General features: G+C 43.4%; 1 protein-coding gene across 1 annotated transcript in view; it reads right to left on the bottom strand.

The window, feature by feature from the left end:
- The window catches only part of LOC311143738 (TBC1 domain family member 4-like), a 144,724-nt gene that overhangs the window by 3,212 nt on the left and 128,172 nt on the right, over positions 1 to 13,340 (bottom strand). The window contains exons 19-20 of the mRNA XM_084179613.1: positions 12,493 to 12,662; positions 7,132 to 7,308 (exon numbers count right to left, since the gene is read on the bottom strand). Of these exons, the coding sequence (XP_084035739.1) occupies positions 7,132 to 7,308; positions 12,493 to 12,662 (347 nt within the window). The remainder of the gene's footprint in view (positions 1 to 7,131; positions 7,309 to 12,492; positions 12,663 to 13,340) is intronic.

The raw sequence follows: 13,340 nt of genomic DNA, 5'->3' as shown, positions 1-13,340 counted from the left end.
AGAAAAAAAAGGAGAACGGATGGTTTTAGACAAACATATAGGATAGGTGCATACAGAGTGCATCAAGACCATGTTTTTAGAAGAACAATGATATAGGACAATGTAGTAGGTGAATGATTGACTGAGTGGCTGTATGTATGTGTGTGTGTGTGTGCGCGCACACACGCATGTCTACCCGTTTGTGTGCCTGTGTAAAAAGATAGTAGAAACATTTCAAGACTATAGTATGTTCCCTGTTTTCTGTTAACATTAACTAGGGGGTCTCACCAAATCTGGGTCAATTCTAAATCCCTGTGGTTCCTCAGCTGTGACCTCAGCTCTCAGACTTTTACTGGTCTACATTATGGATTAAATGACCACTGGGCCAAAAGGTTAGAATTCCTTGGAAGGAAAACTGTGCCTTATTTTGTCTTTCTATGACTGTGTTTGGGGTTGTGCTCTGGTGACATCTACTGGCAGACCAGTGCAATTCGACTCCAAAAAGTGTTTATGTCTGTATTCTGTGTCTACTGTATATACTGTGAGCGCCATACTAGATGTGCTTCAGCGCAGCTTACATAAATAGGGAAATGATGTCCAACTGAGGGACATATTAACCGAAGACACTTCACAAGATGAGTATCTGAGGGATATTCATACTCTGAAGTGTATAATAGAATGAAATCCTTCAAACAGTCAAGAGCTGTCTCTCCATTGGCATCGAACACGGATACCTCATGCGCCTCGACCTGTTGCTTCGGCCTGTTGTTTCCAAAGTTTTACTTTGTTTTATTTTTGTTTTGTTCATAAGTGTTTGTGTCAACACCTGCTACCAACTAGCCAGCTAGCTAGGTAGCTTGCAATGGAGCCCGCTTCGCCTAGAATAGCTAACGAATGTTTCCAGTGCTGTGGAAGCTGTGTTTACTACGCTCTTGTCTGGGACAATATTGACAATCCGGCAATTGTTTGTTAGCGGAGGATTACAGGAATGAGGTGGCTATGCTTAGCAAGCAAATCTCAATTCTGTGCGAACTTATGGGGAAAACACAAAATTTGAACTTTCTCGTTCTCAACCTCGTATGGCTGGACGCCGCATGGGCCTGATGGATGTTTCCCTGCCTTGTCATCTGTCCCTATCCGAATGTCCTGTGCTACCTGGAACTATCCTGCCAAGGAAGTAGTCTCCATCTTCTTCTCCTCCTACATCCTGTAGTGAAGTAGACAGAGAACAGCAAGAAGATTGTTCCAATCAGCACTGATCCCATGTCACAAATCGTGGAAACCGAAGGCAGCGGCATGCTGCTAAGTGGAAGGGAGCGAGTGAGAGAGGTTCGGAGCAGATTGACATAAGGAATAGCTTCGCTGCACTGGTGCCTGATCTACCTGCGCCTTCATCGCTGTGATTGCCTGTGTCTGCGACGGTGGTGCAGACTCCAACTACGCTGACCCCAGCAGTGGCTTTGTCGTCGAGTTCGGCTCCTTTCCCTCTCTCTGGATCTGACTGGGCACTGCCTGCTGTGGGAGGTCTGGACCTATCGCCGGGAGCAGCAGGCATACGCTATCCTAGTTCCCGTGAGGGGTAGGAATGGGCGGATTTCTCCATTCCCTTCTCAGGCCGTTGTATTGCGTAGTTCAATGGTGAGAAATGTCTCAGTCCCTGGAGCAAAAACATTGTGCTATCCAGGAGCACGAGTACAGGACATCAGTAAGCTGCTCCCAGACATTTTAAACCAGCATCAGGAAATGTAGTCTATCATAGTTCATGTAGGATTCAATGACATTATGAAGGGCAGCTCAGAACAGCTGAAGATGGATTTTAAAGAACTGATTGGGGTCACTACTTGACACCAACACACAACCATATATCTGGACCTCTGCCCCCCCCCTAGATCGTGGCATTGAACGATTCAGCAGACTTTTAGCTCTCCATAACTGGCTACGTGACTATTGCAGCTCTGTAGGTGTAACATTTATTGACAATTTTGATACCTTCTGGAAGCAAATCTCGTTTTATAAGGAGGATGGAAGCCACCTAAATAATTTGGTTTCCTGGGTCCTTTCACAGCATTTTAAGGCTGCGCTGAGACAATGAATTATCCATGACCCAAGCCCAGGTCAGTTATTCCCTACCATTGTCTTGCTGAGTTGTCATAACGCTTCAGCAAATGTACATTATCCCAAGGGGGTTAGAAGACACAATGTAAGTAACCTAACCTGTTGTCTGGACCTATGGCAGTCTCTATGGGGGTGCCACAGGGTTCTATTCTTGGGCCGACTCTTTTCTCTGTGTATATCAATGACGTCGCTCTTGCTGCTGGTGACTCTCAGATCCACCTCTACGCAGACGACACCATTTTGTATACATCTGGCCCTTCATTGGACACTGTGTTAACAAACCTCCAAACGAGCTTCAATGCCATACAACACTCCTTCAGTAGCCTCCAACGGCTCTTAAACACTAGTAAAACTAAATGCATGCTCTTCAACCGAACGCTGCTTGCACCCGCCCACCCGACTAGAATCACTACTCTCGACGGGTCTGACCTAGAGTATGTGGACAACTACAAATATCTAGGTGTCTGGTTAGACTGTAAACTCTCCTTCCAGACTCACATTAAGAATCTCCAATCCAAAGTTAAATCTAGAATCGGTTTCCTATTTCGCAACAAAGCCTCCTTCACTCATGCTGCCAAACATGCCCTCGTAAAACTGACTATCCTACCGATCCTTGACGATGTCATTTACAAAATAGCCTCCAACACTCTACTCAGCAAATTGGATGTAGTCTATCACAGTGCCATCCGTTTTGTCTCCAAAGCCCCATATAATACCCACCACTGTGACCTGTACGCTCTTGTTGGCTGGTCCTCACTACATATTCGTCGCCAAACCCACTGGCTCCAGGCCATCTATAAATCACTGCTAGGCAAATCCCCGCCTTATCTTAGCTCATTGGTCACCATAGCAACACCCACCCGTAGTCTGCGCTCCAGCAGGTATATCTCACTGGTCATCCCCAAAGCCAACACCTCCTTTGGCCGCAATTCCTTCCAGTTCTCTGCTGCCAATGACTGGAACAAATTGCAAAAATCTCTGAAGCTGGAGACACTTATCTCCCTCACTAACTTTAAGCATCAGTTGTCAGAGCACCTTACCGATCACTGCACCTGTACACAGCCCATCTGAAATTAGCCCGCCCAACTACCTCATCCCTATATTGTTATTTATTTTGCTCATTTGTACCCCAGTATCTCTATTTGCACATCATCTCTTGCACATCTATCATTCCAGTGTTAATACTAATTGTAATTATTTTGCACTATAGCCTATTTATTGCCTTACCTCCATAACTTGCTACATTTGCACACACTGTATATATATGTATTTCTGTTGTATTTTTGACTTTGTTTTGTTTTACCCCATATGTAACTCTGTGTTGTTGTTTTTTTATCGCACTGCTTTGCTTTATCTTGGCCAGGTCGCAGTTGTAAATGAGAACTTGTTCTCAACTGGTTTACCTGGTTAAATAAAGGTGAAATAAAATAAAAATAAAATTTATGTCACTCTTACCGCCCTGAATGCCTCTGCTGATACCACAGCTATTGTATGCAGTAATCATGTGCCTATGAATCAGAGTTATACTGTTAGCACTGAGGCGGTGTGCCCTAGTAGGAAGTCCACTGTATGCAGCTCACCCTACACTAACATAAATAACATGAGCATGTCTACTTCAGCTAAGCTTGCCAGTAAAGCAAATTAAAACAATCAAGCATCCCAGAAAAGTGCTAGAAATAGCCCACATTAACATCTGTAGTTTAAGAAATAAGGTTCATGAAATCAATCACTTGCTATTAACAGATGACATTCATATTCTGACAATCTCTGCAATTTACTTAGATAATACCTTTGATGATACAGTGGTAGCAATATATGGTTAACATCTACAGCAGGACAGCCCAACCCTGTTCCTGGAGAGCTACCGTCCTGTAGGTTTTTGCTACAACCCTAATCTAGCTCACCTGATTCTAATAATTAGCAGGTTGATAAGATGAATCAGGTTAGTAACACCTAGGGTTGGAGGGAAAACCTACAGGAGCGTAGCTCTCCAGGAACAGGGTTGGGCAACCCTTATCTACAGAAATGACTGAAATACCAAAGGTGGAGGTGTTGCCGTTTATATTCAGAACAACATACCTGTAAAGCTTAGAGAGGATCTCATGTTAAATACTGTTGAAGTAATATGGCTGCAGGTTCATCTGCCTCACCTAAAGCCCATTCTGGTGGGAAGCTGCTATAGACCACCAAGGGCTAACAGTCAGTATCTGGATAACATGTGAAATGCTTGATATTGTATGTGATATAAACAGAGAGGTATATTTTCTGGGTGATATAAATATTGACTGGCTTTCATCAGGCTGCCCACTCAAGAGAAAGCTTCAAACTGTAACTAGTGCCTTCAACATTATTCAGGTTATCAGTCAACCTACCAGGGTAGTTACAAACAGCACAGGAATTAAATAATCAACATGTTTTGATCACATCTTTACTAATGCTGCAGAAATGTACTTTAAAGCAGTATCCAAATCCATCGGATGTAGTGAACACAATATAGTAGCCATATCTAGGAAAACCAAAGTTCCAAAGACTGGGCCTAATATAGTGTATAAGTTTTGTAGTGATTCCTATGTTGTTGATGTAAAGGATATGTGTTGGTCTGTGGTGTGTAATGAGGAGCAACCAGATGCTGCACTTGACACATTTATGAAGTTGCTTATCCCAGTTACTAATAAGCATGCACCCATTAAGAAAATGACTGTAAAAACTGTTGAATTCCAGTGGATTGAAAAATGGTATGGTTGAGAGGGATGAGGCAAAAGGGATGGCAAATAAGTCTGGCTGCACAACCGATTGGCAAACTTACTCCAAATTGAGAAATCATGTGACTAAACTGAATAAAAAAAAAAAAAGAAGAAACTACACTATGCAACAAAGATAAATGACAAAGAATTATAGTAAAAAGCTTTGGCGCACCTTAAATGAAATGCTGGCCAAAACAGCAAACTTTGCTCCATCATTCATTGAATCAGATGGCTCATTCATCACAAAACCCACTGATATTGCCAACTACTTTAATGAGTTTTTCATTGGCAAGATTAGTATACTTAGGCATGACATGCCATCAACAAATGCTGACACTAAACATCCAAGTATAACTGATCAATTTACGAAAGACAAGCATTGTACATTTCTATTCCGTAAAGTGAGTGCGGAAGAAGTGAAACAATTATTGTTGTCTATCACAATGACAAGACACCGGGGTCTGACAACTTGGATGGAAAATTACTGAGGATAATAGTGGACAATGTTGCCACTCCTATTTGCAATATCTTCAATCTAAGCCTACTATAAAGTGTGTGCCCTCAGGTCTGGAGGGAAGCAAAAGTAATTATGCTACCCAAGATTTGAAAAGCCCCCTTTACTGGCTCAAATAGCCAACCAATCAGCCTGTTTCCAACCCTTAGTAAACTTTTGGAGAGAAAAAATTGTTTGACCAGATAAAATGCTATTTTACTGTAAACAAATTGACAACAGACTTTCAGCACACTTATAGGGAAGGACCTTCAACAAGCACAGCACTTACACAAATGAATGATAATTGGCTGGGGGAAATTGATGATAAAAAGATTGTGGGGGTTGTTTTGTTAGACTTCAGTGCGGCTTTTGACATTATCAATCAGTCTGCTGCTGGAAATACCTATGTGTTATGGCTTGACACCCCCTGCTGTATTGTGGATGAAGAGTTACCTGTCTAAAAGAACACAGAAGGTGTTCTTTATTGGAAGCCTCTCCAACATAATCCAGGTAGAATCAGGAATTCCCCAGGGCAGCTGTTTAGGTCGCTTACTTTTTTCAATCTTTACTAACGGCATACCACTAGCTTTGAGTAAAGCCAGTGTGTATGTATGCGGATGACAACACTATACACGTCAGCTACTACAGCAACTGAAATGACTGCAACACTTAACAAAGAGCTGCAGTTAGTTTCAGAATGGGTGGCAAGGAATAAGGTAGTCCTAAATATTTAAAAAACTAAAAGCAATGTATTTGGGACAAATCATTCACTAAACCCTAAACCTCAACTAAATCTTGTAATGAATAATATGGAAATTGAGCAAGTTGAGGTGACTAAACTGCTTGGAGGAACCCTGGATTGTAAACTGTCATGGTCAAAACATATTGATACAACAGTAGCTAAAATGGGGAGACGTCGGTCTATAATAAAGCGCTGCTCTACCTTCTTAACATCATTATCAACAAGTCAGGTTCTACAGGCCCTAGTTTTGTCGCACCTGGACTACTGTTCAGTCGTGTGGTGGGGTGCCACAAAGAGGGACTTAGGAACATTTCAATTGGCTCAGAACAGGGCAGCGCGGCTGGCCCTAAAATGTACACAGAGAGCTAACAGTAATGATATGCATGTCAATCACTCATGGCTCAAAGTGGAGGAGATTGACTTCATCACTACTTGTTTTTGTAAGAGGTGTTGACAAGCTGAATGAACCGAGCTGTCTGTTTAAACTACTAGCACACAGCTCGGACCCCCCTGCATACATGCTAGCAGAGGTCTCTTCACAATCCCCAAGTCCAGAACAGACTATGGGAGGCGCACAGTACTACATAGAGCCATGCCTACATGGAACTCTATTCCACATCAGGTAAGTGTTGCAAGCAGTAGAATCAGATTTAAAAACGGATAAAAATACACCTTATGTAACAGCAGGGACTGTGAAGAGACTCACACACAGGTACAGACACGCATACGCACACGGGCGCTAGCACACACGTACATTGTAATATTGTTGTATAGTGGTATCATACATTTTGTGTTGTGGATATGTGGTGGTGTGACAGTGTTATATGATGTACTGTTTTATCTTTTGTTTTATGTGTCTTAATGTGTTTGGACCCCAGGAAGAGTAGCTGCTGCCTTGGCAGCAACTAATGGGGAGCCCTAATAAAATACAAATACAATAGAATAGAATAACTAGTGGCTTTTTGGACTATATTGGTGTCTTATGTACTCCTGGACTGCACAATGAATTGCCCTGTGGGAAAAATAATGTTTGAATTGAATTCTGCCAGTTTCGTCACCTGCAGTATCTCCAGCAGATCCATGTTCTGTTTCTTCAGCCGGTTGTTGGTCTTCTCCAGTTTATCAAGGCGGTCTGAGTCGTCTGACTGGGGCACAGTGTCCACAATCTCATCCTGCAGCACGTGGTACTCCACCTCATATGTATGTAGCTGCTTCGAGATGTCCATCTCTAACACCTGGCAACCCACATAATGACAAAATATGTAAGTCCTGGCAACCCAGATTAAAAAAACTCAACTTCTATCTTAAACATCTGGCAACCCCAAAGAGACAAATTCTAAATCCATAGCCAAAACCTGTCAGTTAATAAGCAAAGAAAAATTATAAAAGTAAACCAGTAATGGAGTTGAATCCCTATTTCAATAAGCAACTTAGTCAACCTAAACGTAAGGAATCAAGATGTGTACATTCTGTCTAGTCAATGCCTTCAGAGCTATAAAACTCACTTGATTACCATACCATTGTCCACCCATATCATTTCAGTGGGCTTGTTTCTTTACTGGGAGCCCTTATTGTCCCTTATATGAATAAGATCATATTTAACCTGCATTTAAATAGGCCTATTTCTTTCTAATACTCTGAGTGTTTGATCGAGTCTGCCTTGAGTGCCAGACTTAAGTAAAGATGAAAGAAAATACTATTTCAACCCAGATCTGCAACTCTGTCTTCTTTTAACCAGGGGAACCCATTCAAATCAAATCAAATTCAATTTTATTGGTCACATACATGTGTTTAGCAGATGTTATTGCGGGTGTAGCGAAATGCTTATGCTTCTAGCTCCGACAGTGCAGTAATATCGAACAATTTCACAACATATACCCAATACACACAAATCTAAGTAAGGAATGAATTAAGAATATATACATATATGGACTAGCGATGTCAGAGCGGCATGGACTAAGATACAGTAGAATTGTATAGAATACAGTATATACTTATGAGATGAGTAATGCAAGATATGTAAACATTATTAAAGTGACTAAGATACCGTAGAATAATATAGAATACAGTATATACATATGAGATGAGTAATGCAAGATATGTAAACATTATTAAAGTGGCTTGTGTTCCATTTCTTAAAGTGGCCAGTGATTTCTAGTCTGTCTATAGGCAGCAGCCTCTAATGTGCTAGTGATGGCTGTTTAACAGTCTGATGGCCTTGAGATAGAAGCTGTTTATCAGTCTCTTGGTCTCAGCTTTGATGCACCTGTACTGACCTCGCCTTCTGGATGATAGCGGGGTGAACAGGCAGTGGCTTGGGTGGTTGATGTCATTGATTATCTTTTTGGCCTTCCTGTGACATTGGGTGCTGTAGGTGTCCTGGAGGGTGGGTAGTTTGCCCCCGGTAATGTGTTGGACTACCCTCTGGAGAGCCTTGTGGTTGCGGGCGGTGCAGTAGCCGTACCAGGCGGTGATGCAGACCGACAGGATGCATCTGTAAATGTTTGTGAGGGTTTTAGGTGCCAAGCCAAATTTCTTTAGCCTCCTGAGGTTGAAGAGGCTCTGTTGCGCCTTCTTTACCACAATGTCTGTGTGGGTGGTCAATTTCAGTTTGTCAGTTATGTGTACGCCAAGGAACTTGAAGCTTTCCACCTTCTCCACTGCGGTCCCGTCGATGTGGATAGGGGGGTGCACCCTCTGCTGTTTCCTGAAGTCCACGATCATCTCCTTTGTTTTGTTGACGTTGAGTGAGACGTTATTTTCCTGGCACCACACTCCCAGAGCCCTCACCACCTCCCTGTAGGATGTCTCGTCATTGTTGGTAATCAAGCCTACTACGGTTATGTCGTCTGCAAACTTGATGATTGAGTTGGAGGCGTGCTTGGCCATGCAGTCATGGGTGAACAGGGAGTACAGGAGAGGGCTGAGCACGCACCCTTGTGGGGCCCCAGTGTTGAGGATCAGCGAAGTGGAGGTGCTGTTTCCTACCTTGACCACCTGGGGGCGGCCCATCAGGAAGTCCAGGACCCATTTGCACAGGGCGGGGTTCAGACCCAGGGCCTCGAGCTTAATGATGACCTTGGAGTGTACTATGGTGTTGAATACTGAGCTATAGTCAATGAACAGCATTCTTACATAGGTATTCCTCTTGTCCAGATGGGATAGGGCAGTGTGCAGAGTGATGGCGATTGCATCGTCTGTGGATCTATTGGGGCGGTAAGCAAATTGAAGTAGGTCTAGGGTGGCAGATAAGGTAGAGGTGATATGATCCTTGACTAGTCTCTCAAAGCACTTCATGATGACAGAGGTGAGTGCTACGGGGCGATAGTCGTTTAGTTCAGTTACCTTTTCTTTCTTGGGTACAGGAACAATGGTGGTCATTTTGAAGCATGTGGGGACAGCAGACTGGGAAAGGAAGAGATTGAATATGCCCGTAAACACACCAGCCAGCTGGTCTGCGCATGCTCTGAGGACACGGCTAGGGATGCCGTCTGGGCCGACAGCCTTGCGAGGGTTAACACATTTAAATGTTTTACTCACGTCGGCCACGGAGAAGGAGAGCCCAAATTCCTTGGTAGCGGGCCGCGTCGGTGGCACTGCGTTATCCTCAACTTGAGACATCTGTGGCCTTGTTGTGTTGTGTGACAAAGCTGCACATTTTGTTAGTGGCCTTTTATTGTCCCCAGCACAAGGTGGACCTGTGTAATGATCATGCTGTTTAATCAGTTTCTTGATATGCCACACATGTCATGTGGATGGATTGTCTTGACAAAGGATGCTCACTAACAGGGATGTAAACACATTTGTGCCCAAAATTTGAGAGAATTTTTTTTTTGGTGCGTATGGAAAATTTCTGGGATCTTTTATTTCAGCTCATGAAACATGTGATCAGCAACTTGATATGTTGCATTTATATTTTTGTTCAGTGTAGTTACAACACTTCAAATAAATTACATTACAACCAATCAAAACAAGTGCAGTTTTTATTGGTCACATTTTTTTAAATTAGAGCCCTCAATTCACCTTTTGGGACCAAAGAATCAAGTTTTAGAATGACCTGTAGCTCATTCCAGGACTGAGGGGCATAATAACTGAAAGCAGTCTTCCCTAACTCAGAAGAGACCTGTGGAACCTCTAGTAACAACCAGTCTTGAGAGTCAGCCAACAGAGACAATGACGCGTACGGAAGAGACAATGATGCGTACGGAAATGATTACCAGTGATAAAACACAAGGCTGAGTGGAAGACTAAATCTCGAGGTTTGTTGATAGAACTTCGGCAGCCTAGTCCTCAAATTTGCTTTGTAAATAACAGGGCGGGCCATTCTATTGATCCATTCTAATTATAGGCCTAATCTTAAAATGGTATGTACCCTATATCAGTCCACCAAATCCAAACAGTCTTATCAGTCTACTCTGGCCTACTTGCTACACAGTGAGAGCGTGCATAATTGTACATGTTGAACGGCTTTCAATATCTACTAAAATATCCACATCAGGCAGCAGGTGAGCGAGTGTCGGAGAATGTGGTGATGAGGCTTGTGGAACCTTACATTGGCAAGGGGAGAAATGTCACCATGGAAACTGTCAGAAACCGTCTCAGGGAAGCTCATCTGTGATCTTGTCGTCCTCACCAGGGTCTTGTACTGACTGCAGTTTGGCGTCATAACCGATTTCAGTGGGCAAATGCTCACGTTCGATGGCCACTGGCACACTGGAGAAGTGTGCTGTTCACGGATTAATCCCGGTTTCAACTGTACCGGGCAGATGTGGCAAGTTGTTTGCTGATGTTAACGTTGTGAACAGTGGTATGGGCAGGCATAAGCTACAGGCAACGAACACAATTGCATTTTATCAATGGCAATTTCAATGCACAGAGATACTGTGACGAGATCCTGAGGCTCATTGTCGTGCCATTCATCCACTGCCATCACCTCATGTTCCAGCATGATAATGCACAGCCCCATGTTTACATTTACATTTACAATTACGTCATTTAGCAGACGCTCTTATCCAGAGCGACTTACAAATTGGTGCATTCAACTTATGATAGACAGTGGGACAAGCACTTTTTTTTATGGGGGGGTGGGGAAGGGAGAAGGATTACTTTTATACTATTCCAGGTATTCCTTAAAGAGGTAGGGTTTCAAGTGTCTCCGGAAGGTGGTCAGTGACTCCGCTGTCCTGGCGTCGTGGGGGAGCTTGTTCCACCATTGGGGTGCCAGAGCAGCGAATAGCTTTGACTGGGCTGAGCGGGAACTGTGCTTCCGTAGAGGTAGGGGGGCTAGCAGTGCAGAGGTGGATGAACGTAGTGCCCTCGTTTGGGTGTAGGATCTGATCAGAGCCTGAAGGTACGGAGGTGCCGTTCCCCTCACAGCTCCGTAGGCAAGCACCATGGTCTTGTAGTAGATGCGAGCTATTGAAGAGGAGTGGGACAACATTCCACAGGCCACAATCAACAGTCTGATCAACTCTATGTGAAGGAGAAGTGCAAGCAGAACAGGGCAGCACGGCTAGCCCTTGGATGTACATAGAGAGCTAACATTAATAATATGCATGTCAATCTCTCCAGGCTCAAAGTGGAGGAGAGATTGACTTAATCACTACATGTACTTGTGAGAGGTATTGAAATGTTGAATGCACCGAGCTGTCTGTTTGAACTACTGGCACACATGCATACCCTACAAGACATGTCACCAGAGGTCTCTTCACAGTCCCCAAGTCCAGAACAGACTATGGGAGGCGCACAGTACTACATAGAGCAATGACAACATGGAACTCTATTCCACATCAGGTAACTGATGAAAGCAGTAGAATCAGATTTAAAAAACAGAAAAAAACACACCTTATGGAACAGTGGGGACTGTGAAGCAACACAAACATGACCAAAGCCATATATAGTGCTCATGTCCACAAGGGCTGTAATCATCATGAGCACTCATGGGTTTGAGCTACTCCTATACACATAGTACACAAAAATCTATAATTTCAAATAGAATAGTGCTTTATTGTTAACTGTTGAAACAAAACAATATGGTTCTTTGCTCTGCATAAACTGAGACAACATACACACACACACAGGGTTATCCACAGTGCAGTGCATCTATGGAGTTTGGGGTTAAGTGTCTTGCTCAAGGGCACCATCTAAATGTAGGGCCAATTTCCCAGACCCAGATTAAACCCAGTCTTCTAAATGTAGGGCCAGTTTCCCAGACCCAGATTAAACCCAGTCTTCTAAATGTAGGGCCAGTTTCCCAGACCCAGATTAAACCCAGTCTTCTAAATGCAGGGCCAGTTTCCCAGACCCAGATTAAACCCAGTCTTGGACTCCGAAGCGGCATTGTGTGCATCCAAAATGGAACCCTATTCCTTATATAGCGCCAACAGCCCGACTTCTAATGTCTCCCCCCCCATCTGTACCTTTGAGATGGTCTCCTCCATCTGGGTGTGGGTGAGGTTGGGAATTGTAGTTTTCAGGTAGTCCACGGTGGTTTCAAAGCTATCACACTTCAATATCTCCCCTTCATGACTGCACAGTAGACAAAGAGCCACCTTAAAGATCACCTCATTCCCCTGGACAAATAGGATATCTATGACACAGAACACAAAGACAAGGGTTGAATGGGAGTGGGGGGGTGTGGGTGTGGGTGTGTGTGTGTGTGTGTGTGTGTGTGCGTCGAATGAGCTCCATTTTGGTGGCCTCTGGTACATTCTAATGCCTTGATTCCATCCGAAAAACACAGCGATAATATTTAATACTTTATCAAGTTTACCACCCAGATTGGAAGAATTTGTTGTACTTTCGTGTAGAAAGACATTACTTTATAATTCAAATTACTGAAAATGTATGAATTCAGTGTATTAGTTATTTTGGATATCGTCTAGGTCTACGCCTATATGATTTACATTTACATTTTAGTCATTTAGCAGACGCTCTTATACAGAGCGACTTACAGTTAGTGAGTGCATACATTTTCATACTGGCCCCCCGTGGGAATCGACCCCACAACCCTGGCGTTGCAAGCGCCATGCTCTACCAACTGAGCTACATGGGGCATGATCAGGACTACTTTCTAAGTAAGAGAATATTAAAGGTATACTTCGGGATTTTGGCAAATGAGGCCATTTATCTACTTCCCCAGAGTCAGATGAACTTGTGGATACCATTTTTATGTCTCTGTTTGCAGTTTGAAGGAAGTTGCTAACTAGCGCTAGCGCAATTGCTAACTAGCGTTAGTGCAATGACTGCCCGCGAAACTACCTCTAAC

Source organism: Coregonus lavaretus (assembly GCF_964263955.1).
Source record: "Coregonus lavaretus genome assembly, chromosome: 16".
Taxonomy (NCBI): Eukaryota; Metazoa; Chordata; class Actinopteri; order Salmoniformes; family Salmonidae; genus Coregonus; species Coregonus lavaretus.
This window is presented reverse-complemented; position numbering and strand designations above follow the sequence as displayed.